At 39.4% G+C, this 21,835-nt stretch overlaps 2 protein-coding genes across 7 annotated transcripts in view; one reads left to right on the top strand and one right to left on the bottom strand.

The window, feature by feature from the left end:
• The window catches only part of LOC148190220 (uncharacterized), an 85,575-nt gene that overhangs the window by 54,222 nt on the left and 9,518 nt on the right, over nt 1-21,835 (bottom strand). The gene's annotated exons all lie outside the window — the stretch shown is intronic.
• The window catches only part of col2a1b (collagen, type II, alpha 1b), a 65,082-nt gene continuing 45,278 nt past the window's right edge, over nt 2,032-21,835 (top strand). The window contains exons 1-11 of one of the 2 annotated variants that reach the window (XM_042506001.2): nt 2,032-2,357; nt 6,093-6,302; nt 8,023-8,039; nt 8,447-8,479; nt 10,463-10,495; nt 10,735-10,788; nt 13,075-13,176; nt 14,984-15,061; nt 17,197-17,241; nt 19,184-19,237; nt 20,663-20,716. In XM_042506001.2, coding sequence (XP_042361935.2) covers nt 2,267-2,357; nt 6,093-6,302; nt 8,023-8,039; nt 8,447-8,479; nt 10,463-10,495; nt 10,735-10,788; nt 13,075-13,176; nt 14,984-15,061; nt 17,197-17,241; nt 19,184-19,237; nt 20,663-20,716 — 771 coding nt within the window. In that variant the 5' untranslated portion in view covers nt 2,032-2,266. The remainder of the gene's footprint in view (nt 2,358-6,092; nt 6,303-8,022; nt 8,040-8,446; nt 8,480-10,462; nt 10,496-10,734; nt 10,789-13,074; nt 13,177-14,983; nt 15,062-17,196; nt 17,242-19,183; nt 19,238-20,662; nt 20,717-21,835) is intronic. The other variant, XM_042506010.2, reaches the window with a different exon arrangement.

The raw sequence follows: 21,835 nt of genomic DNA, 5'->3' as shown, positions 1-21,835 counted from the left end.
GGTCCAGTGCCACAAACAGCGGAGCAAACCTTGAGAAAGGTCACTAAAATGCAACTGTTTTTTTTGTTTGTTGTTTGTTTGTTGATCTTGAACAGTGGTCTGCAGCTTGGCAGCCGTCTCGCCTCAGCGTCACACCACCCACCATCCCCGCCACCTCCAAATGACAAAATCAGCTCATATACGTCACTTTAGAAACACTGATATGATACGTTCGAGATGCACAAATGCAACATATCCATGGCTTGCAGAAACGCACAAAGTGAACAATTTCTTTCAATTGATGAATCGATTAAATGACTCATGGCTGCAGCTCTGAACTCTATTATTCAGAATGTTATGAGCTCCTGTGGCTCAATATTGGTGACTAAGTGTGACAAGAAATTATGAAGTTTGCTTCCAAATAAACTGCTTGTTCATTGAGGGGCTTATCACAGGTGCAGGGAGTATATCTTAACTTGTTTTACAGCTTGACCAGCTGTTAATAATATATGAATAACTTATCATAACTATAAGTTATCTTTCATAAATTGATGGACCATCAAGTGTGTAGTAACCACATGGACTGAAAATGCTCATAGCATGTTGTAATATTGAGTGGTGGCTCTTCAGAACAACATTTTTTCAGTGATGGACAGTAACAAAGTACATTTGTTAGTGTACATCAGTAAATTACCTGAGGCTTTTTTTTCCTTTCTAAAATGTAAACGTCCATAAGCTGTGATCATGCGAGTTCGCATGTTTGTTTGTTGAAGTGGTGTTCCTGTACCTCTACCTTGCACATGGACCTTTCAGTGGGCAGCTCATCAGTAGAGACAGGCAGAGAACAGAGGTCATCAGCAGGTGGTTGTATTTGGTTAGCATGGCCAAACTTAAAGTCCATGTTTGAAGTTTCTGAAATGAAGATTGATTTGCATATATAGTAAATGATTGCCAGGTTTACCACCCTAAAACTTCGTGACCTACAACATTTTGCCATCTAACTTTAGTAAGCAGCTTAAGGTAAATTTTGTCCTTCAAAAAATTAAAATGACAGAGGTGGTCCTTTGGTCAGTTTGGGTTTCTGTGGGCATTTCACAGGCTTTACAGCGTATTCAACAAGCGTTTCCTCATGCCAGTTCTACAAAAAAGTCAGTGCATTCAGTTTGTTGTTTTATAGTCATCATGATCTGTAAATGCATTGTTACAATATAAAACAATGTCTCTAGATTTTTGTACCTTGAGTTCTTAAGTACTTAAAAAAAGAAAGTACTCCAGAACATTAACTCAAGTAACAATTTCACTCAGCAATTTTCTCTTGTATTGTAGTAATATTTGACAAGGAGTATTTGTACTTTGCCAATAGTAAGAGTTGTGCACTTTGTCCACTACTTCTTTTTTCGTTTTTATCATTTAGCAAACTATGAGTAATTCATTCATGTATTAATTATACCCTTATAAAGAACTATAGTGGTATAATCAGCTCATTCTCCCCTTCTCTCTTGTTTAAATCTCCCACATAAACATTTTAACATTTTGTTTGTGTCTGATATTACATGACTTATAGTGACATTATGTCTCTGTGGTACTTGTGCATTTTTGTATTTTATTTTTGTATTTTCTATTTGAACACTGCCTGATGTACACAATCACCACTTGGTCGTACCCTTGTTAAACTTGACAGTTTCTGATGTCTTTTTGTTTGTTAGTTATTTCTGTCCAGTAGCACTTATTAGAATATAACACCTTGCAACAGGTTATTTATTGCACACAGGTCACAGACCGAAGACGCACTTTCAATTAGCGGAACGAGGTGATTCTGACATCGCTGTGCTTTCGATGAATAAGGCGGGGGAGAAAGAGGGATGGCACCAAACTTAGGAGGGGGGAGTATTCAGTTTTTGGGTTCAGTAGCAGCACGTGGAGAAAGGAGTGGTCTGGGACTGGAATAATGGAACCTGGGAGACAGAATGGGAGGGAAACGGGGCTCAGATTTCAGCCTGGCGGGGGGCAAGGGGCCGGCCTGATATTTGGGAATATACGAAGATTCATTGAAGGCAACGGGGACATAAAACTACAGCGTCTGACCCGAAGCGGTCGGTGCTGACTTTCTGCTGCAGGTCCGGGTCCTGCCGCTGGATTCCCCCACCATCGGTTTTTGGGAACTGTGAATGTCGATGGTTCGGCTTTTGTAACTGGGGACACACACACACTAAATACTGAGAGAAGCCACCGATAACTTCGCACCTTTATTTTTCCCTCACGGGCCCTGCATGTCTAATATTTAGACATGTTCAGCTTTATGGATTCCAGGACTGTACTGCTACTTGTAGCAACCCAAGTGTGTCTATTAGCCGTTGTGAGATGTCAAGAGGACGACCGTAAGTGCCCGTTTCATTTCTCCATAAGAGCTGTACTGATGAAAGTTATCAAAAGGTGCATAGAGAGTTTTTGTGCAGCAGGTTTATATTTGCGCGCGGCACCTGAGCCTCGAGGAGACTTTTTTGGTGATTTGAGTGATTTGGTTACATCGCAACTTTTACGCACAGAAAGTTTGAGAGTTTGGATACTCAGTTGTATTAAACTTCATCTGATTGTTGATAGCTTTGGACCCTCTGTCTACTAAGTGCTGATCTTACTGTACCTGCAGGATGTGATAAAACTCAAAATCAGAGTTGTGAGGTGCGTAAAGGGGATGCAGTGGATGAAGGGATGTGGCAATTTTACGCAAAATAAGGCGCACAGAGCAGGAGCTGTTTGTTTTCTTGCTTCTTGGGAGTTTTTTTATTTTTTAATTTGAGTTATTTGTTGTTGCAGCAGTTATTTATCATTTTCGTTATATTGGACATTTTGGAAAGCAAAACCACGAGATTCAGATTTTGATCCCCTCCACTGAAGCCAAGTGCTTTACCCTGCTTCCCCCTTCTTTCTTAGGTTAAGCTGCGGGACACCTGTGGGTGCTTCAGAGGCCTTGACAGGCTCTCCTTTTAGCTGCAGATTCACTTAATATAGCGGGTGCGAGGGGGAGGGGACAGCCAAAAAGTGAAAGGTGGTCAGGCTCAGGGGCCTTGGGTGAAAAGTGTTCACATTCCATTGCTGTCAGAGGGCATCCAGGCAGATCCTGGCTTGTTGGGGTGGAAAGGGACTAATAACCATAATAAAGTGTTTTCAAAGTGACTATTTTAATATTCACTCTATTTAGAGTCAAAGAACCCTTATATAACTCCTCATACCTGCAGACTTACTCCTGGAGTTATTTTTTGGGGAATAAAATCGGAGTGGGATTAATCCTCATCATTATTGATTTTAGTATGCACAGGAGACATTTGAGAATGAATGTACGCCAGCAGATTGGAGCCAGGAATAATGTTCCATATGATTTCAGGATTTCCATCTGCGCAAAAGATTACCCATAAGCTGTGACAGTCAGCCCAGAGACAGAGGCTAGGTGCCAGAGATAGGTGATTGGAAAAATATAAAGGACTTTGTTATTGTAACTCCGAGGAGTGCAGACTTCAACAAGTCAAAGTTTTTGAGTAAAGAAAAGAGGTATTTTCAAATAAGAGAAAAAAAAATAAAACAGTCAAGTTGCAGGTTATGCTTGTACCTATAGTATCTCCTTGATATAATGCCCTTCTTTCGTCTGTGCTAAGTAGGGAATGCTGAAGTGGTAAAGAGGTCTGATTGTAACCTCAGCACAGCAGGCTCAATGGCCCCAAGTCACTCAGAGGGGACAGGGGTCAGCTCTTTAACTCTCAATTCTGAGGCCACTGACTGAGCATTCATGTAGGAGAGAAGGCCATAAAGTCAGTCTGACAAGTGTAGAAGACATTGAGGGCCTGTCAGTGAATAAATACAGTGAAAACAGAGTTGACTCCACTGTCCTCGGAGTACACCTGGGTTCACTTTACCATTTTCATTGTTCATTTTACTCCTCTGGAAAACAGTATGGCTGCCAACACATGGGAGAGAGGAGACTTACAAATTATCCTCAGTGACGAAAAGCCAGCTTTCTATCAGCTCTGCAGTGCACAGAGGAGCCCTTGTCTCAGACAATCAGGAGAATCTTTCATATTTGAGCCAATGAAAGGACAGGTGCAGTCTTTTGACAGAGCATCCCGGCCCGTAAAACTAAATGTCAAAACCCGCAAGGTATGTGCGTGAAAGCTGAGCATTTTTATTTTCTCTGACGCATTTGAATTGGCATCTGACACAGCTATGGCTTCCAGATGGGGTTTAAAATGAGCCCCCATGTTTATACAAGGCAATAGTTTGTGAATTGCCCACTCTGTCCCCTTCCAGAAAGACCTCTTTCATTGCTGCTGAGGTCCGTCAGGTTACCTAGACTTAAGCAGTGCTCAAAGGTAAATATAGCTACTGTACTTGCTTCCTGCTCCCCTCACACTCTCGGCTGTCTGAACCCTGAGGCCTTTCTCTTGGTGCGTCGACCACTTTCACCCCTCGGTGCAGGTTCAGTGGCTCCAATCAGTGAATTTCTTTGAGCAACTGTTTGGCCTTCTGTTGACTTTTTAAGGAAGCTGTCAGACTGGAAAATGAGCAGGAATATGGCTAATTACTGAGTTCATTGTTAAAATTCTCTTGAGTGGTGTGATTTAGAGCAAGTACAGTACCTGTATTGAAACAAGCTCCACCTCCATCACGTTCAGCTCAGCTCTCTTTGCCAAGCTGTGGTCTGAAAAAAAAAAATCCAAACAGTTTTCATGTACTGAATGCAAAGTCTGTCTCCTTTGCTGCAAATTAGGGAGTCTCCCGCAATGTAAACTGGCCCTATATTTAACTTGTCGAGGAATTTAGATCTCTCAAGCTCTTGTGAAGTTACTGGAGGTTTCCTGCAGCTGCACTGTGGTTCTGTGGTGTTACACTGCCACCCCGAGACCGTTTGAGAGGTTGCATGCTTGTGTATTAATTTAATAACTGGACTCACTGTTGGTGATTGAAAAAAGGAGTGATGGCACAATATTTTTAAGTCATTTTAAAATGACTTTAGGGACTTTTTAGCCTTTATGTGTATAGTTTAGAGCACAGAACACGTGGAGGGAAGAGAGGGGGTGACATGCAACAAAGTTTCAACAGCTGGAAGTTGTGGTTTATGTAGACTAGAGCTACAACGATTAGTCCATCAATCAATTGGTCAGTCAACAAAACATTACCCTGCAACTATTTTGAGAAGAAATTGATTATTTTATTAATTTTTCAAGCAAAAACAGCAAATATTTGCTGGTTCTAACCTCTCCAGTGTCTCGATGCTTGATGCTTTGATGCTTTTCTTTGTCATTTATATAGTTAAGTTAATGTCCTTTTATTTTGGACTGTTAGAATCTTTCTTTACAAAACAAGCAACATAAATACATCATATTTGGCTGTGAGATATTATAACATGTATTCTTCATTATTTTCAGATATTTTATGGATAAAATGATTCATCGATAAATCAAGAAAAAAATAAGCAGAATAATCAAAAATAAAAGTGGGTTGAAGTCCTAACATAGATGCTCCAAGACCACTGTAACACCCCAGAGGATTTTTTAATAATAGATTTGCCATCCACGTTAAAGCAGTAGATCTGTGATACTCAAGTTATGGCCTGTGGGCCAAATCTGGCCCGCAATAGGGTGCCAGGTGGCCATTTTCTACTTTACACTGATGGGATTTTTTCCTTTTCTGTACTTTGACTGTAAATAAGGTGCCAGGCTGCATAAAACTGGCCCCTGGTCTGGTTTATTAGATTATTATAATTCAAGTTGTTGCCACCTACCCATCCTAACCAGCTCAGTAAAATATCTAATCAAATTATTATTAAGATTCTGTTTTGGGATTACTATTTCATTTATTTATTATTTACTACAATTTTACTTGAGTTTAAGCACTCTAAAGTATCCACCTGTTGATGCACTCTGCATGTGTTTAGGACCGAAACACAACTTCATTTGCTTTATATCTCAAAGACACATGATGACATGGAGTAAATACAGTAGTTGATGTTTTTGAGTAACACATTGCAGTGACTGCTATCCATCTGATGCCTAATGTCCTTTTTCTTTCCATCATCCACCTGTCCGGCCTCTGTGTGTCCCTCACTCTGACCTCACACACAGAGGACGATGATTTTACCTGTCTACAAGATGGACAGCGCTATAGCGACAAGGACGTATGGAAACCAGAGCCTTGTCGCATCTGTGTGTGTGACACTGGAACCGTCCTGTGTGATGAAATTGTCTGCGAGGAGCTTAAAGACTGCCCCAAACCTGAAATCCCATTCGGAGAGTGTTGCCCCATCTGCGCAGCTGACCAGTCTCCACCCATTGGTCGTAATTTATTTATCTCACACCTCTTCATAAATAAATTACTGTACGAGATCATGTTGTTTATTTTGGGGAGAAAACGACACATGGGCAAATTTGTATTAATCAAAGGTTGACTATCAACTATTTAACACTTTAAATCAGGCTTCATGTCAGCCTTTGATTTGAATACAGTTTTCTGTCGCCAAAGTAAACAAATGATACAAAATAAACGACAACAGTGACATATCTGAGCAGATTTCAGTGGTATGCTACCTCACCGTCATTTTTCCATAGCTGGCTCACCTTGGCCCCATCTTGTTTGAATACTCTCTTCTTCCCTGAGTATCATGAAAACATGTGGGAGTCATTAAGGAAATACCTCAGTCAAGCAGACACGGCCTCACATTTCTACTCTATATCCTCTCGAAGGATTTCTGCAGATCTGATGGCAACAAAGACTGTGACACTCTACTGAGACTCTTTGAAGGAAATATTCACCACATTTTAAAACGGCCACTTTCTCCTGGTAAACAAGGAGCTCTCTGGTCAGCTTTGGAAATATAAACACAGACAGTTGAGGAGCATCTGTGAAATCCGAAGTGTCGCTGTTTGCAATGCATGCTTGTGAATTAAAATGCTTTATAAAATGCTTATCTTCCATTTAAGGCAAAATTAAGTGCTTACGACATATGTAACACATAAGGCCTTATTTTAAGTTGTCAACCACCTAAAAAAAGGGCTGGCTATTGATACTATCAATACTTTTTTTGTATTGATAGAAATGAACTACGGGCTATCAACCTTTGTCAAGTGCCAAAAGATAGCAGCGTAACATCTGTCAGATATGATCTTGTTCACGCATTTTGTGACTGACTCAAGTCAACATTTGACAGATTTTCGATCAGGGATCTTCGTCATCTTTTGCGTTAACTAGTTCACGTGATTGCACAAGGACTTATCATTAATGTTGTGTAGTGTTTTTTTAATGAATAGGCCCATTTATCTTCCCTAATAATATATTGGATTCATGTTTAGTATGTTTAGACCCATTTTATTTTTTAAAATAAAATAAATTTAAACTTACATTAAATCATTAAACAGTAATTTGGCTGAGGACCCTCTGTTGAAGACCCAGACTTTAGACTACTTTATATGACGATTTTGTACAGCTACTTGAATTTAAACATTTAATGTTTGAAAAGTTCAGATTCTTTTGTTTTTATACGCTTGTAGAAAAACTCTTATCAGTACTTTAAAGTTGGTAGAGTATCTACATTAGCATTAAAAAAAAAAATACACTTTAGTTCTCAACAATACCCAGCCCTATCGAAAAAAAAGATGCTAATTAAATTATCAGTAATGCTACTTAACAGTGCTTATTAAAATGCTTTGAAACATGAAAAACAAAAATGCAACCATTGCCTCACAGATTTAATGTAGTGAAATTGGCTACTATAGTTACTTGCTTCCTATTGTTCACTTTTACTTGCAGCCGCTTTGCTTCTGCTTTGCTTAAGATGGTGATTCAACAAACACTTCCCATCCTGATGGGCTCTTTGGGTGCCACAAATATGAATTGGTGGTGGTCGTTAGAGTAGTTTAAGAAAGTACAATTGGCCATCAGTGTGTTAAGACTTTCTGGATTTCTGTGAAATACTGTACACTCGTGAATTGTTTGTGTTCTTCATTATGCTAACTGTGATCCTTTTTTTCCCCTTTAACTTGCTTGACCACATAACAGGAGCACCTGGAGCCAAGGTGAGACACTGCAGAATATTAATATGCTCTGTCTGCATGTGTGTTTCATTTGAACACCTGCAATTAAATTTGTATTGGTCCCAGACATGTATCAGTGCTGCAGTTCTCTCTGTAGTTTATGGATTTAGATGAGACTTTGATATGATAGAGCTTCGCCAGTTGGATAATTGTTATTTCCTCCTCAACACTGTGTGTGCCATATTTATGTTTCTAATGATACCGTAGGGGACACTTATTTCCATAATTTAACTGTTTCCTCAAAATTCCCCCTGTGCATTCCTGATGGTCTCTTAGAGGCAGGGTTGTAAAGCAAGTGTGAGAAAAGACATAACTGAAAAATGCTGGAAAATCTTTTTGTAATCTTTCTATAATCCTGATGTTTTTATGCTTTATCTTTTTGAAACCAGGGTCAGAAAGGTGAACCTGGAGACATTACCGATGTAAGTAAGACACCACACAACAATAAATGTTCTTTTGTGAATGCTTTGGAGGTTAAAAGCTGAGGTAGCCAGTGGTGGAGGAAGTATTAGATCCTTTACTTAAAGGTGGAGTAGGCAATTCTGGTCAAACAACAGTTGATTGTTGAGTCTTACTCCCAGATTGTCAAATATCAAAGCGTTGAGTTGTTGGTTCGGTCTGAATACCAAGCCGAGTTGGTATTTGACGACCTGGGAATGAGACTAAACAATCGTTCTTTGGACTCTCCTTCTTTATGTTAAATTAAAATGTAGAAATACTGCTCTGTAAAAATACATTATGACAAGTAAAAGTCCTGCACTGAAAATGTCACTTACATAAAAGTATGTATTATTGGGAAAATGTGCTTGAATGATTTAAGGTAAAAGTATTTATTACAAAAAATGGACCATGTTATTGTTAATCTATTAGATATTATGCAATTATTATGATTATGATGATGATTAATTATTGTAATTATTATTACAACGATACAAAATATGCTGATATCACAAAATCTGCAACAACATGATTTCTATTTGATTCGAGTCAAGGGCCTGTGACCGATATGAACAATATCAGTTTACATCCTCAGTGTCTTTTTCTTGGCTGCTCACCATTGTCTGCTTGGCTCTGTTTGAATGTTTAGAGAGTCGATGTGCTTTCGATAGAAATGGTAACACACGTTGCATGGCATAGGAATATTGAAATGAGGGTGTATCACTTTGTATGGATGATTGATCACTGACCGTTAAATCAATATATCGAACCAGATCAATTTAGGGTTATACCTAGAGTTGTTGTGTCAATAGCATTTTTTACTTCTCAATACCAATTCCAATACCTGAACTTGCATATCAGCACATGCCAAATACCAATCAGATACCACTGCATCAAAAAACAAACAAAAAAAAAACAAAACTGCTGTATACTATTAATCCTGTCTGAATATGAAATGCCATTATTGTTTTATGGCAGGTTAAAACCTTTGTACAATATGAGCAAATACATACAGAGAAGAGATGCCATAGAGCTTTCTTTTATACAGTGAAAAATATTGACAAATTGCTAATCGCTAACTTTACACTATTTATCAGAAATTATTTTATTTATCCAGGTCTAAAACTACTTTAAAGTTGATATGCATAGACTTGTGTACTCGTCAATACCCAATCCAACATTTTAGGCAGTATCGGAGGTATTTTAAATACCGGTATCTGTATTGGAACAACTATAGGTACACCCCCAATACTGGAGTACAAAGTACCATATTTCGCCCTAAAATGTTGTGGAGTAGAAGAGTAAAGTAGCATGAAATGAAAATACTCAAGTAAAGTACTTCAAAGTTGTACTTGAGGAAATTCACTTTGTCGCATTCCACCACTGCTGGCGGCATATTATCCCCATCTGTGAATGTATACGAATAGTATTTAGTAATTATAGAAATAACTGAATAATTCAAAGCATCAATACCATCAGTCTAAGTGAGAAAGAAAGAAGGCTGAGTTAGAGGGAGAGGAGGCGAGTCTGTTAGCCCACACATCAGGAAGACAGCCAAGCACAATAAGGCCTCCATACAATCCTCCATAAAGAGCCCCATAGGCCAGTGAAGACAGCAAGTAAACTCCCTGCTGCTGCTGCAGAGCTGCACCTGGAACTGCTTTACCCCTCTGAGGGAATACAAGTTCACAGCAGAAAATAAGAAGGCATTGTTTATTGTATGTTTCTTACAATGCTTTGCCCGAAGAGATCAGCAATTAACAAGGCTGCTCTGATGGGGTAGAAGATAATGTTTTCCCTCCGTGTGCAAAGAGAGCAAAACCTCACGTGTGCAAATACATCTGGTGAATGCAAGCTTCAGGAGTGGGAGGAAATTTAAAGAGTTTGCCCAACACGTCTATATATGCAACATTTACATAACGTCAGAGATTTAACATCTTATATTTTCTTTCTTTTTGCTTGACCAGGTTGTAGGACCAAGAGGACCAGCTGGCCCAATGGTATGCACCAGTTTCTGCATTTATACACTTTTCCTTTGAAAGCTCCAACAGTTCGCTTCATGCACAAATAACTCAAGATGGAAAGAGACAGCATTTACAGTAGAGTAACCACATTAAATAAAACTGGCAGCTGCAGTGAAAGGAAATGGGATCTGATCTGACATAACAGTAGCAGAGCTCACAGCTGTTTGAGATAACACCTGAAGTTACTGACTACTTCACTGCCTCGTGTCCACCAGGGCCCACCAGGAGAGCAAGGACCCCGCGGATCAAGAGGAGATAAAGGAGAGAAGGTCAGTTTGAAAAATAAAAATTTCACTCCCCCTCGTCTTGTCATTTTCACGCCACAAACAGGACCCACACTGTGCTCCCTTTAGTGGCACAGTATTTCCTGCTGAATATGATAGCTCTATGTCTTTAGGGGGTGAGGTGGGTGGATGGTGTGTCTGCAGCATGAAGGACTGCAGAATAGTAGTCTTTCATTGAGCAGCTCAGTCTCACTAGTCATGTGTCGTCTCCATTAGGCTGTGTGGTCTGGGTTGTTTAACAGATGTGGGACTGTCGGAGACTCATAATGTAAACCCTCCGCTTCTCTCTGAGGCCTCAAGTCAGTCAGTGTGGGAAATCTGCATCGCCACACTCGCCAGTCTTTGATCATTGCATTAATGTAACAACTCTTGGATGTGATAATGGCCACAGGCTAGGAGTTTATATCTTGTAGTTATCTTGTTTATGCAGATTTGAGCACAAGGCGTACTCAGTTTTGGCGAGCAGAGGTTAAGCAGCTTTTTAGGTGTTCAGCACATTCTTTGCACAGGATCCCCTTGCAGGGTAATTTGTCACTACATGCACAGAGGTATGCCAGGCAGTCTGATCTGGTCTGATAAGTCATCAGCATGCTCTACAACCTCTGTATCTTGTTTTGGGTTGTATATTTGGCAGTGGTGCAAGTATTATAGCTATTTTGTGAGTATTTTTACCTTTAAATGTCTGGTTTGGTTCAATTCAAAGACAAACTTCAGTAATGATGGATCTCTGTTTGTATCAGCTGGTCAGGTGTAGTCGAGTTCACTCCTGCAGACCATCAGCACAGCTTGAACAAGGTTAAATTAAGCATAAGGCTTCTGTCTACTAGATCTGACAAATGCAGTCCAGTGGTGAGTTGACTGCCAGCTACTGTGTAATGATTTATCCAAAGCACTTCTCAATTCAGGATTTTTTTCACAAAGGCCTGAAATTAATCAATGGTGACTGGTTATGATTATTATTTAACACTTTCCTGTACTCATATATGCTTAGAAAGTCACAGGTATTTTGGCTCGGTGTGTTTAAAAGTTAATAAAACAAGAAAAGGTGATGAATTCTCCTCACTGGTAATTTAAATTTGCATTTCATATCATTTTTTTAGTCTTAGATGTCAAAAAGCACATTAAATTATGGTATTAATCAACAAATTGATCAATACAAAATGTATTAACAACTATTTAGTGACTTGTGTCACTGTGTCACTTTTAAGACAAAAATTACAAAAATCAACTTAATCAGCTTTATTGTTGTTTTGTTTTCTATAAACTGAATTTTTGTTTTGGACTGGTTTTGTTTGGACAAAACAAGACATTTAAATATGCCAACTTGGACTTGGACAAGAAATTGTCATTCTTTTGTATATTTTTCTCACATTTTATGGATCAAATGACATATGGATTTGAGTTTTTCTTACCTGCAAAATGACCATTTTCTATATCAATTATTCTCCGTGTGCTACCTTTAATTTGTGCAGAAAACTTACTTGCATGCCTCCACAGAAAACAGAGAATCCACTTGAGGAATTGAAGTCACTGGGGTGTGCATTTAACAACAGCAAAACTATATCAAAACATCCATTTGCACACTCTCACATGTAATATATTTCGAGTCTCATTTCTCCAGACTTATGCTCAGAACTTCTGCATGCATTATTATATAACATTCTGATTTAAAACACATCAGAACAAAAAGTCTCATGCACAGAGGAGTACTGTGCCTGGGCAAACGCATGTGTTTCAAGTAGATCTCATACACATGCTTGCGCTCAGGTCCGCTACTCACAGGCAGACGTGTAATATTGTATATTAAGAAAGATACAGAGTTTAGCAAAAATGCATGTTTTTGGAAAGTACTGAACTACGACTGGGTAAATGAGACTTGGATTAAACTGCATAAGTCCTGTGAAAATTTGTAAACAGGAGTTTTTACAGATTTTTCTGTTGTTAAATGCAGCCCCCTTTTACTCCAATTCATCGTTCATTTTGTCTGTTTTCGGATTCTTTATTCACCATGGAGGGATACAGATAAAATATTTTTTCTTCTGGAATCGTCCGTAACATGCAGTGACTAACTGATGTACAAATGACCATTTTGCAGGTCAAGTATTCCTTTAAGAGCATCATTTGGACATTTCAGAATACAAATAAGAATCAGATTTGTAGATTTGGTATGAGTCACTGCAAATGACAAGGGTTCGCTGTGACCTAACTCTGGGTCATATTCTTTCCTTTTAATGGATTTTTATGGAGTTTAATATTATCTATCGACTTCAGGGAAGCCCTGGTCCCCGCGGCAGAGATGGTGAGCCTGGCACCCCCGGAAACCCTGGCCCCCCTGGACCTCCAGGACCCAATGGACCCCCTGGCCTTGGTGGAGTAAGTATTCCATGACAAGTAGGGGTGGGTTAGCATTCACTGCAGATATCGGAGCTGACAGGTTGAACACTGATGCAAGGCCAAGAATGGGTTCACTTTGACTGGGTGGAATAAGCAGAGAGAATGGGAAAATGGAGTGAGCAAAGAATCCAAGAGCACAAAAGATGAGGGGAATTGCTGGTGTTGGGGAGGAGGCAGAAAGACAACGGCGAGTAGATGCAGAGAGGGAGAATAGATCGAATGCCTCTCATTCTTTGTAGGAGAAAAGGAGGGAGGAGGTGGATTGAGGGGAGGGGAGGTGGAAGGGCAGGAGGTAGCATGATAGACTTGGGGAGGGGGGAGCTTTTTTTAGGGGAGAAACAAGGAAACTCTTTGTGAAGGAGAGAGATGAAAACTGTTCACATGCCCTCTGTCTCTCCTCTGTCTGTATCAGGATTCACATAATAAGCTCTGCTGCTCGCAATCTATTAAAAGCTAATCCCCGCTGCTGCCAAAGTGACACAGCATCCTCCATACTGTGCAAATAAATGACAGAACATTTGGCTTCCGAGATACATATTTTAATTCTGCGCCATAGACAGTAAAACAATGCTCACCTTTAAGTTGACTAGAGCCATCAGTGGTTAAAAAATTTCAGCGGCTGTTTTTTTTATATTTAATTTTCTTTTAATAAAATATTCAGGTCCATCAGTTTTCCTTAGAAAATTGTTATGTTGCACCTCATATTGTTAAAAATTGTCAAGATAAAGCGAATAGATTAGTGCTGTACCCGACTCAGATTTATGCCAGTCGAATCATATTTGGCTGTTCAATATAAGTATTTGTTTTGTTTTCTATTCAAAGTTTTAAAGTTTAAACAGGCTTCAAAGGACATTCAGTGTGACTGCAGCATGTTTATGTTTATAAGCTAACAGCTCTAATGACAGGTTGTAAATGCACAACGTAATTTAATTTTTTTGCCAACATTATTTATCAAATAAAAGCCAGACACCATATCTTATTAAACTGCTGTGAGCTGCAAATTCCCCACTTTCAAGCAGAAGGTCTCTCTTTCTCTTCCTCTGTGCCGCTGCCTGCAAGTCCGCAGCTCTAAAGAGTAGCGAGAAAGTTAAGAAAATCTGGGAACCCAGAAACACTGCTCAGCATGCTGACTAGCAAAAAAATAGACAACACTGCTCAGCTTGATGCTATCTCAGATGACCTGGGGTCTCAAACTGACCATTCGAATTTCTGACTTTAAAAGTGCAGCCCTAAAATACAGATATATAAATAGAGAGAGAATGCAGTCATTTTTGTACTCGTTGTGATTTTTTTTCACTTATAATTTTGCACTTTTAGTTAACGATTCTTCGTTGCAAAGACAACATCTTTTATCTACTACAGTGCATAATAGAGCAGCAGCGTAAGTCATAGGCTAATCTTCACAATGGACAAGAGAAATAGATTTATGGACGTACATCAGGCATTGGACTTCTTAAATGCAAGTTTTTCATTAGATTATTTTTCATTATCATATTGTCATTTTGTAAGTAGTATAAATGGACTACAACTATAGCATTTCATTATATAACCCTGTGTTGTAGAATGATGAATTAATTAACCTTTTATTGTCAGTTACATGTTAATCTTTTTATCCTTCAGCATCTTGAAAATCCATGCCTTCTAATAGAGGGTTAATTTTACCTGTTGGCAGCTCTAGGTACAGCAACCACTGGTGGTTCCAGAGTTAAAATCTTACATGTATATAAAAACACCTAAACAATCTTGATTAAAATCTTAATGATCTCTTTCCTTTTGCTTTTTCCAGAACTTTGCTGCTCAGATGGCTGGTGGTTTCGACGAGAAGGCTGGCGGCGCGCAGATGGGTGTGATGCAAGGACCAATGGTGAGCGAGCAGTGATCAGGCCTGCTGCCAATTCCATGTTATTTTTTTACAGTGAGCTGATTATGCCCTGCCTGGATGCTACAGTCTTGGAGTCCCAGGAGAAAGGAGAAATTAGTAGACCTGAATACCAAGGTGAAAGATCTGTGTTGGCACACATCGGCCGTTCTGAGGCATCTTTTTTTTGTTTTTTTTAGGGTTTTTTTTAAATGTTTTTTTTGTGTGAGTGTGGCCAATCCTGCACATTTAACTCACTGGAGGACACGAACAACTTCCGTAAATGAACCAGAGAAGCATCAGATGGTTATCAAATATGAAAACTATGAGACGGATATCATCAACGTTCTTCACCAGAAGAGGAGACACATGTAGGATATACAATCATCAGTGATGGAAGGAAACAAGGAACAAATTCAAGACATATCCCAGGGATTTGTAGCAACACCTTTGTTTTTCTTCCCTCCTTTGTTAACTATTTCAAGGGAAAATTATAAGATAAGAAGTCACCCCCCTCAGTATCGGAGACAAGAAACTGCAAAGTTCTGGGTCCTGATGGAAAATAAACACCTCACACGGAGTACAGACAAGTAATTCTATAAACTAAGGAAACAGCCATTGATCATCATTATATTTCAAGCCCATGAAAAACCGCTGCTGCTGGTTAGCTGGCATGGCAGCCTGCCCGAGACAGCTTGAGGAGCACACTGGGAGCTATTTTGGTTCAGCGAGCCACAGAGGAGCTTGGCAGAGTCTCAGCCCAGCAGAGGTTTGAGAAGCCAAAAATGGGGGAAATGGGGAGAGGGAGTGTGTGTGTGTGTGGGGGGGTCCAGCTCCCCACAGCTAGCAGCAGTTTGTGTGGCTTAACTTATACTGACCGTCCTTCCACATGTCTGTCTGGGAGCTCAGCACAATACTGGGTCCTTTTGAAGCCGGCCCACTTACTTACTTTGGCATTTTAGGGGGGGGGCTTTGAATGAACAAACTTAACTGATGTTCAATCACAAGTCAAGCTTGTAACCCCATATACGCCTACTCATATCCGTACATACCAAACAAACAACGCTCCTACTGAAATGTATGCAAACACACACACATAAGCACTCTTAAACACACATTCAAAGGACCTGAAGATATAGAGCCCCATTGATATGTTTCTACCTGCCGTGGTTAAAGGCTTCCCACACCCACTGAAAGGTGACTTTCATTCGTTTCTGAGGACCACTGTGCCGCGCCGTGATGTTTTCTTTGGCTGCCATCCCTGACTTTTTAAAGTGTAACCACAATGCTCAAGAAGTGGATTTATAAAAGCAAGCCAACTGAAAGAAATATGTTTTCATCCAAGAGGAAAAGCTGTCACACATAATCTGCATCACAGTGTTTTTTCAGTCCTATCTTTTCTTGAACAGCTGATTTTCTTTGTGTATGTGTGTGTGAGATAAAAAAGGCAGACAGAGAGAAAAAGCTATGAGGATTTGGCTCATCACTTCCACAGAATGTTATTTTCTCTTGTTGAGCAGCCATGCATGAAGTTGAAGTAAGAATTACTTTGGCGTGTGACTTCAGCCAGATACAGAGGACGGTTCAGTCAGTGCGTAGTCCTCCTGTTTTGATGCCTGAAGTCTAAAATTTAGGGATGATGAAATTTCTGAAACAGCTCAGTTTTATGTTGTTTTTCATTCCAAGTCAAAGTGTAAAAAGTCATGTAGAGTTCAAACACTTCTCTGAAAAGTACAGCGCTACCACTGGTGACCTCTGAACTATAGAAACACGCACAGGTGGGAAAAAGAGCTGAAAGGAAGAGGAGGGAGGAGGGAGCTTTGACAGTGAAAACAGACAGAGTGAGAGAAAGTCTGAATGCAGCTGAGGAATTTTTAAACGATTTATGGATTTGACAAGTCAAGCAGTTGAGTTTTGTGTTGCTTCAGGCCAAAGCAGGTGATTTTCTTTTATGGCTTCTCATAGTATTAAATTGGACAAAACTCGTCTTTTTCCCGATATAATCCCACATGCAAAATGTAAAACAAACTGTGCACATGTCTGTTTTATGTGTTTGTGTGGATTAAATGTGTGTTTTGGTGTAGGATGTGATTATGTCATTAGCTTGATGTTGTGTCTCTTGTCTCTTTCCTCCCCCTCAGGGCCCTATGGGTCCCAGAGGACCACCTGGCCCCACCGGATCACCTGTAAGTACCTCCTGCGCAACCTAGACAACACACAAACCGGGTGCACCTGTAGACTTGATCCTGTGTTTGGCCACAGACAGGCCGAGCTAAATCTTTTAATTGTAATGATCTTACATGCTCCACATTGTCTATTTCCCCCCGAGTGTATTCAGTAACAATTATGACCCCAAAATGACCGGTGACTTTGAAAACCCCAACAGGGTGAGCATACCACAGGCTGTCAGAGATAAGTGTTTACACACAGCCTTGTTTTAACTGCGAGCGTCTGACACAGCTGCAGGCTGTGGGGCTTTTTCCTCTGCCCGGGCAGACTGTAGAGCACCTGACAATTTACCTTTCACAGAGCCTACTGGGCTTACACACACACACACACACACACATACATACACAAACTGCCTTTTCCTGCACTTGCCCGCAACCAGGATCTACCTGTAGCCCTTTGAGCCCTCCCAGCCTCCCGAGTAAAGCTATTAAGTTGTAGGCGATGCCAGCTGACGTGCCTCAACTTGACGGTTTAATCACTCGGAGCACACATTTGGAGAGATGTATTTTCTGCTTGGACGCCTTTGACTGCTTTTAGAACGGATTCAAACAGGGTAGACTTTCTCAAAGGAGATGACATGAAATTTGTAGGGAAGTAGTGTAATTCTGAGTAGCTGCAGCGAGAAATGTAGAAAAACAGACAGAGATATAGTTTAAAGTATAACCAAGTACTTTTGTATTAATTGGTGCTGTTTTACTTCGTACTGCCTCAGGTATATGTAAACACTAACAGCTGTCATTACAAGTAAGATTTATAGCCACAACTTACGATTTATTTTGCTGTCATATGATAGAGGATGAAGAAAACCAGCAAAAAATCTGAGTGGCTGGAACTGATGTATTCTTGATTCTTGACTGATGTATATATATTTTTACTTAAAGGGGACCTGTTATGCTTTTTCTGATGTTCTCTCATATGTAAAATGTTATAATGTCAGGTGTTCATATTAAATGTGGCCAAAGTTCTGAGTAATGATTTAAAGTTGGGCAATATATTGTTATTATACTGATATATTGAATTACAGTAGAGTGATGTCATTTTCTGAAATTAACAGGCTGTTCTAGCTGTTCTATTATTTGCTTTTACCCACTTATTCATTACATCCACATTATTGATGGTCATTTTTCAAAATCTGATTAAATAAATATTTTGTGAAAAAATCAACAATCAACTTTACATTATTGATAGCAAGGAATTAGGTCAAAAATATTGTGATATTTAATTTTCTCAATACCGCCTAGCCACCGTTATTTCTGCTTTCAAGACAAGCTGACATCAGCTAGTGACGGATAAAAGTTCGTCTGCTCCAGGCACACTGCTACATGCTGCTACAGACTAACATCAGGAAAACATATGGTCTTGGTGGCGGATGTTATTATTTTCTCAGCAATTTTGGATCATATTCCTGCTGAAACATGTCCAATTGTTAAGATTTTGTTTTAGTAGCTACACCATTACAGTCACTCCTCGGCTGCAATGATGGTGCAGAGATGCAGAGAAGACGCCAAAAAGCTGACCAGTCAGAGCAGACTGGGCTTTTTCAGGAGTGGGGCTTAAAGAGACAGCCCCTAAAATGGTTTGTTTCAGATAGAGGTTGAATACAAGTGTTCCAGCATAGACAGCAGCCTATGAAGAAAACTGCGTTTTTTTTTAATATTAAAGCATGTAAACATGTTTTAGTAAAAATGAACCTGAAAATGAGCACAACAGGTCCCCTTTAAATAAAAGAGATTTAAATACTTATTTAGTTATCAAAATAGTGACCCACTCAGTGATTAATAGACTAATTTTTCAGCTTTGGTACATTCGCAGTATTTGTTTTTTTAGTGTAGCCTCTTCTCAGGCATATAAGAAGTTTAGCCGTCGTAAAACAGCTTCTCTCTTCTTTCTACATCGCAGGGCCCACAAGGTTTCCAAGGCAACCCAGGAGAGGCTGGAGAGCCCGGACAGTCTGTGAGTATCCCACAGAGTACCAGTCCTCTCAGTCCTCGCCACATGGTTTATTATAAATACTTGCTCTATAGCCTATAAACCTCTTTTCTTTCCCTCTTCAAGTGGAAACTTCAGCCACTCACTGCCTCATTGTAGCTTAACTAAATCTCCACAGTCACTTCACAGTTTCTAACCTTTCATTGCTCACCACAAACTTCTACATCCTTCTTTATTTGACCAGACAGCTCCTTCAGTTTCAACATTTACAACCTGCTTCAGTCAATGCTCACGTCTCAAACTCAAAACTGACATCTAATTGTTGTAGTCACTGCTTTGTGGGGAACAAACTTGCATTTTTCTCATGACTGTCTTTAACTTTCTTCTCACACTTTCTGATGTTGACTGTACCTCCCCTGCTCTATTATATTTCCCTGAACCATCAAAAAACTCATCTCTGACAAAAGACCGAACTTATTTTATTTACTTTTCATTTTCTGTTCTTCTTACAAGTCTTACTTTTGATTTTCTCCCTTTTGCTGGCCTGGCTCTGCCCTCTATCTTGACTCAATCCCTAGAGAAGCTTCCAGAGATCATACCCACCCTCCCCTGCTCTTCCCGTCCCCTCAGCAGGTAGACAATGCAGGGTCACTGCTGTGTTAATCTGCTCCTGTGGAGTTATGCAGCCTCTGAGGTGCCTGCTCTTTTTAAAGCGTTCCAGTACATCATTATGTATGATTAAAATCAAGCCTTTTTCCAGAAAATAACCTGACAGTTGTAGAGGGGTCAGAGAAGTGTTGGTGAAGAGAGCTGATATTAGCCTTTGAAATCACAAGAGCAGAAAACCCAACAATATCCTTTTAATTGGCTAAATCAGACTGGTATTCTCGATATGACCTCCCTTATAGTGTTGCAGGCCAGTGTTTTCATCAACATTAGCAATTAGAAGTATTTGTTTGCTTAGACAAAGACAGATTTGAAACTGGCAGAGAGAAAGACGGAAATATCTGAACTTTGCACTAAAGATTTTTGATAAAGTATTTGTTCCCTCTTATCTTGCCTATAAAACCTGCTGATTTATCTGCTTACTGAAAATATTGTCATCAAGAATCTTAATACCCTCATTACTGTTTAGGAGTGTAAATTTATTTTATGTGACTTTATACAAACAGATGATCAAGTTAATAAGAAAGCAAAGTGTGTATCATATTAGCAAGATAACAATATTTTGATTAATGTGTCATATCTGTTTTTGATTAACAGTAGTAAATGCACCAGTAGTGGCACTTTATGTGAGCAAGTTTAACAAAGGGCGAGTGCAAAGTGAAAGAGAGCAGGAGTTGTCCCCACATGCTAAGAATAATGAGTCTAAACTGTGTAACGTTGCCCTCTGTTGGTCATGAATGGGATTTTGTGTCTCACCTTTGCTTGTTTTCTCTTTACTAATAGGGCCCCATGGGTCCCCGTGGCCCCCCTGGACCTTCTGGAAAACCCGGAGATGATGTAAGTGCGCCTGTCACAACCTCATAACACTGGAAATATATTCACAACAAGTAGAAGCTCTGACAACTCTGACAGTGAAGATTAGCTACTGTCCCCATATCATCTATTCTGGGATTAATACGATATTGACATCTTTGATGATTGTGCTCTAAATTTATCTTTAAAAAATGGAGAAATAAATGCTCTTGTGGTGTTTTCTGACTCTACATAGAGAAATACTGTGATTATCATTCTGTAGGTGATCTACACTGAGAATTTGTTTCCCATTCTTGATCTTTTGAGACATATTCATCTACTTAAGAAGATATATCTTATTAATCCTTGAGGAGATGTTTAATTTTTCTATTTACATGATTATATTTTTATTTTGTTTATTGTTTGTTATTAGTTGTTTTTTATTATTAAGAGTATAGTGTATAGTCTTGTTGCCGTCTATTAGCTCCTCATGTAAAAATATTGCTCAACTGAACAACTGAATTATTCTAGCTCACTTCTCTGACTGCTCTGACATTTCCTGGCCTTTAGTTCTGAATTTTATTTGCAACATCTTTTGGTCTTTTTTTAGCATAAAATTGCAGCCTTTAAATATCAGGGCTTTTAAAATATGCAAATATGTAAATATTCTGGCACAGTGACTACAATTTTATTAGTGTCCTCTTTGATACATGCTGCCCATGGTCTGGCCTTTTGTAGCCTCCTTTCTTTAAAGTCTGCACTTCACTTGCGTGCTGCGCTCAGAACGTCCCAAACACGGCGAAATAATAAGAAATACAGAATCTGTGCAGATAAATACACCGCAACATAATTCTAGTAGGTCACAAGTGATGATTGTGAGAGATTACTTCTGTGTGAGTATTATTTTTTAAGAAAATACTGCATTGTGTACCTAGTGTAGATTATATATTGCTTAGCAGACTTTATCAATCCCACATAGAAACGGCCTTGCCTAATTACTTTTGTATCTGGTTATTGTGAATAAACACAGCGCTAGTGGTGCATTACTGGATGGATCTTTAACATCTTTTGTATTAATTTCTCTTTGCTTCTAATTCTAAAGCCGATTGGCACATTTACTGGTAGTTATCGGACACAGAGAGCAGACTTCAAAATGTAATTCCT

Source organism: Plectropomus leopardus, chromosome 2, assembly GCF_026936395.1.
Source record: "Plectropomus leopardus strain MGB_pleo_1.0 chromosome 2, ASM2693639v1, whole genome shotgun sequence".
Classification (NCBI taxonomy): Eukaryota; Metazoa; Chordata; class Actinopteri; order Perciformes; family Serranidae; genus Plectropomus; species Plectropomus leopardus.
The sequence above is the reverse complement of the archived record's forward strand: the minus strand, read 5'-3'. Positions and strand labels throughout refer to the sequence as shown.